We start from the raw sequence: 4665 nt of genomic DNA on the forward strand, positions 1-4665 counted from the left end.
TCACTGCAAGTCATGGACCTCAAATTTAATATGTTTTCTGGTGGACTCTCAATGGACATGTTTGATCATCTTCCTAACTTACAGTGGCTTCGCTTGTCTCACAATAAGTTCTATGGCAAACTCCCATCCACTTTGTTCAAATGCAAACAACTGCAGACTTTATTCTTGGAGGTTAATAATTTTACAGGAAGAGTATCTCCAGAAATTGGAAACTTAACCATGCTTGTAAATTTATCTCTTGGCAAAAACAACTTTCAAGGTATGTTTAATCTTGTTTTAGTTAATTATATGGAGTTTTGTGTTTGATGCAATACATTTTGCTTTCTCACTTGTATGTAGAATTAGCTCTTTGAAGTATTGATTAACTTTTACAGTCTACTCACTTGTATATACAATTCCGACACAATTTGTAGGAAACTTTGACAAACCAGTCTCTAAGAATAACGTGTCGTTTAACCATGTGAGAAGCACATGTTTTTCAATTAATGCTATTAAAAAAGCATGTGAAAAACACATTCTATTAAAAAACATGTGCTTCTTACATGCCATAAAACACACAACATTCCTAGAAACTAGAAGACAAACTTGTGTACAATTCATTAAAAGCACGTTATTTTTATGAATAATAATACATAAATTGTTCATATTGTGGCAGGTGAAATTCCAAGCGAAATTGGTAATTTACAAAACCTAGAGATATTCAATATCGAGAATAACAGCTTTGTTGGCCCAATTCCATATGAAATCTTCAATATCTCTACACTACAAAGCATTGCAATAACTTTGAATAAGCTCTCAGGCCATCTTCCACCAAATATAGGCATTTTCCTTCCAAATCTTCAAGAACTCTATCTTGGGGCAAATGAATTGAGCGGAACAGTTCCCAGCTCTATCTCCAATTCATCACAACTCATGGACCTAGAATTGGTTCAAAACTCATTCTCAGGCTTAATTCCTAAAACACTTGGGAATTTAAGGCTGCTCAAGAGACTCAACTTGGGACAAAATGATTTGACTGTTGGATCGCAAGAATTGAGCTTTTTGATCTCTTCTTTGTCGAATTGCATATATCTCAAAGCATTAATTTTATCAGACAATCCACTAAATGACATCATGCCTAATTTCGTTGGAAATCTCTCTAATTCTCTTCGAAGATTTTCAATGTTTAATTGCAGTATTAAGGGCAGCATTCCTAGTGATATTGGAAATTTAAGTAGCTTGACAGCTTTGAACCTGCGAACAAATGAATTGGATGGACCAATTCCAGCGACAGTGGGAAGGTTGCACATGCTTGAAGGTTTGTTCCTTCAAAGTAATAGACTAGAAGGTCCCATCCCATCTGATCTTTGTCGTTTAGAGAGCTTGTTTGAATTAAACTTAGCTGGTAATGAGCTTTCTGGACATATTCCTATATGCATGGATAATCTAACTTCTCTAAGACATCTCTACTTAGGCTTCAACCAATTAACTTCTACTGTTCCCATGAGCTTGTGGAGTCTAACATACCTCTTGGAGGTCAACCTCTCATCAAATTCTCTAAGTGGCTCTCTCACATTAATGAATATTGGAAATATGAAGGTCTTGACAAAATTGGATTTATCAAGAAATGAGTTGTCAGGCGGTATTCCAATAACAATTAATGGCCTTAAAGATCTAGTTCACCTCTCATTTGCAAACAATCGATTAGAAGGCTCAATTCCTGAATCATTTGGTGAATTAGTAAGCTTGGAGTACTTGGATCTTTCGAGTAATAATTTAGCTGGAGAGATTCCAAAGTCCTTAGAAGTTCTCCAATATCTCAAATATTTGAACGTATCTTTTAACAAACTACAAGGAGAAATTCCTTCAGGCGGACCATTCATAAACTTTTCGGCTGCATCATTTATGTCAAACAAGGCACTTTGTGGTGCTTCCAGACTACAAGTTCCCCCATGTAAAGAAGGTGCTCCTCGACCAAAAAAGGCTACAACAATTCGTGCACTAAAGTATGTATTATTGGCAATTGGGTTAACAATACTTGTAGTGGCCTTTTTATTAGCTTGGATAAGATGTCAAAAAAGGATTGTCAAATTTCCAGTTGAGGAAGAGTCGTTACTTGTAACAACATGGAGAAGAATTTCTCACCAAGAACTTCTACAAGCAACAAAAGGATTCAATTCAAACAACTTAGTTGGTGAAGGGAGTTTTGGGTCCGTATATAAAGGAACACTATTAGATGGGATGAATGTTGCAATAAAAGTTTTAAACTTGAAAGTAGAAGGGGCATTCAAGAGTTTTAATGCAGAGTGTGAAGTATTATGCAATATTCGTCATCGAAATCTAATCAAAATCATAAGTGTTTGCAGTTGCATCGACTTCAAAGCCCTTATATTGGAATACATACCTAATGGAAACCTAGAGAAGTGGTTGTATTCTCACAACCACTATTTGAGTATCTTACAAAGGCTAAATATAATGATCGACGTAGCATGGGCATTAGAATACCTTCATTATGGTTATTCGACACCCATAGTTCATTGTGATTTGAAGCCCAACAATATCTTGTTGGACGAAGATATGGTTGCACATGTCACTGATTTTGGCATGGCCAAGCTCTTAGGTGATGGAGACTCGATGAAGAGAACTATGACTCTCGCTACCATTGGTTATATGGCACCAGGTGAGATTTTAATTTTTATTGTACCTAAACACAAAATTATGGTCTTTTTGTAGAATGTTGTTCTTAACATTTTACCCTTATTTTTTCTTATTTTTTTTTTTGTCACTGTTGTCAAGTATAAAGCATATTCTTTTGACAAATTGTAATTTACTTGTAGAGTATGGATTGGAAGGAATTGTTTCTACAAGTGGTGATGTGTATAGCTATGGTATTGTAATGATGGAAACATTCACAAGAAAGAAGCCCACAGATGATATGTTTGCTGGAGAAATGAGCTTGAAGCACTGGGTAGAGGATTTGTTACCTCTTTCAGAAATTGAAGTTGTGGATGCCAATTTGGGAGGAACCGAAGGACATTCTGCTATGGATTGTATATCATCCATCATGCGATTAGCTTTGGATTGTTGTGCAGAGTCACCTGGACAGAGGATAGATATGAAAAGTGTTTCAATCACACTCAACAAGATCAAATTGAAGTTTTTACAAGATGTTAGGAGGAGTCTAATGTGACATCGTGGTGAAGTTTGTTTACACATCTTTCATGTTTGTGCTTTTCTAAATAATCTAACAGCCATGGAACCGATGCATTTACAAAAGGTATATAAAGTTGATTATTGGTCTTCCTTATGAATTGTAATAAGATCTAATTGAAAATAAGTGAAGCTCACTATCACAATGTCAGATTTGTGTTTTGTTTTAGTTTAAGATTTTTTGTTTCAATTAATGCTAGTTTCTCTGTGGATGTATTGCTGTCTCATCTTACTTCAATTAAGTCCTGTTAACTTTCAAAGGAGGGTCTCTAGAGCCAGGTGCTTTTTAAGCTTGCAAGCTCTTTTAAGCCACATCCTATATCATGCGAACTCTTATATGCTCCCTAGCTAGGTGAACTTTGTTCTTAATTGCTTAGTATGCTAAATTTTTAATGTTGTTATGTCATCCAATTTTTTATTTTTTATTTTTGTCAATGCATATATTAATCGTATAATAGTTCAGAAGCAGCTTTCACTTCAATATGCCTAATTATTATTCACCAGTCCATTTCTAATTCATCCAAATCCAACACTGATTTTCATAGCTCTCCTTAATGGCGGAGTAGCTCCGCCATATAAGGATTGAGATTTTGTGCAATGCTTAGATATTCCATCATTTGGATCATTTGTTTAAGATGAATGTCCCAGATGGAGACCAAAAAAAAAAACAAGGGTTGCTTTCAGTGCAAGCAGTGGTTGTTGAGGTGGCCAAATCACATTTGTGGTAAAAAAGGTTCAAATATCCCCAAACTGGCCATTGGGTCGACTGAATTACCCTCTTTGGCTAAAAGGAGTGGTTCAACTACCCAACAGCCACTCTAGCAATGCAAGCCATCCGATAGTTGGTTGGACTTATAGGCCGTCGGACTGTCAGGCCATTGAGCCTGGGATCTGTAAATTCTAGTAAAGTATGAAACCTTCATTGAACTGGCCGGCACTGTCCAAATAAAAAGGTTTCCCAATTATGCTTCCTAGGTATTTTATTCTGTTGGGCGTTCACAAGACAAGTGGCACATTGTAACATTTCACCCAAACTGGGATACTTGCAAAGCTGCTGTTAGAAAGATGCATGCCAGGTTGTCATTTCCTAAGAACCATGAGCTTCCCGGCTATATGGGAACTGGTAAGGAGCATTTCCTAGAATGGTAAGACAAGTTTCCTCATTCCTCTTCTTGAAAGTGTAAAAACCATTCTCTAGAAGCATGTTACTTCCAATTCTTGAATGCCCAATATTCTTTCACTAAGTGGAAATGAAGTGTTTTATCCATAAAGTATCCCACCAAAGCATTCTTCCATTGGCTATATATGCCCCTTGGAAATGAAGTGTTTTTCTTACTCTCTTCATTTTCAGTATAACTCTCACTCTCTTCACCCAAATCAATCCGACCTCCAGCCAAGCGCCTCACAACCTATACCTTGGGGTCGCCTTCAGCTCCATCGCCCACTTCTCCGCCGACCTCGGACCTCCAACCAACT

At 36.8% G+C, this 4665-nt stretch overlaps 2 protein-coding genes across 2 annotated transcripts in view; one reads left to right on the forward strand and one right to left on the reverse strand.

The window, feature by feature from the left end:
- Positions 1–12: 12 nt before the first annotated feature.
- LOC132169724 (probable LRR receptor-like serine/threonine-protein kinase At3g47570) lies at positions 13–3169 on the forward strand. Its single transcript, XM_059580711.1, has 3 exons — positions 13–259; positions 656–2659; positions 2817–3169. Exons 1-3 carry the CDS (start codon positions 13–15, stop codon positions 3167–3169), a joined length of 2604 nt encoding a protein of 867 aa, XP_059436694.1.
- A 1107-nt stretch (positions 3170–4276) lies between these two features.
- LOC132169725 (probable LRR receptor-like serine/threonine-protein kinase At3g47570) overlaps positions 4277–4665 on the reverse strand; it is a 4093-nt gene continuing 3704 nt past the window's right edge. Inside the window, exons 3-4 of the mRNA XM_059580712.1 lie at positions 4605–4663; positions 4277–4423 (exon numbers count right to left, since the gene is read on the reverse strand). Of these exons, the coding sequence (XP_059436695.1) occupies positions 4277–4423; positions 4605–4663 (206 nt within the window). The remainder of the gene's footprint in view (positions 4424–4604; positions 4664–4665) is intronic.

This window comes from Corylus avellana, chromosome ca2 (assembly GCF_901000735.1).
Source record: "Corylus avellana chromosome ca2, CavTom2PMs-1.0".
Lineage (NCBI taxonomy): Eukaryota > Viridiplantae > Streptophyta > Magnoliopsida > Fagales > Betulaceae > Corylus > Corylus avellana.

Coding starts and splice junctions, on each gene's coding strand:
- LOC132169724 (XM_059580711.1), top strand. CDS start 13: ATGGACCTCAAATTTAATATGTTTTCTGGTGGACTCTCAATGGACATG. Junction 260..655: donor TGGCAAAAACAACTTTCAAG/GTATGTTTAATC, acceptor ATATTGTGGCAG/GTGAAATTCCAAGCGAAATT. Junction 2,660..2,816: donor CATTGGTTATATGGCACCAG/GTGAGATTTTAA, acceptor ATTTACTTGTAG/AGTATGGATTGGAAGGAATT.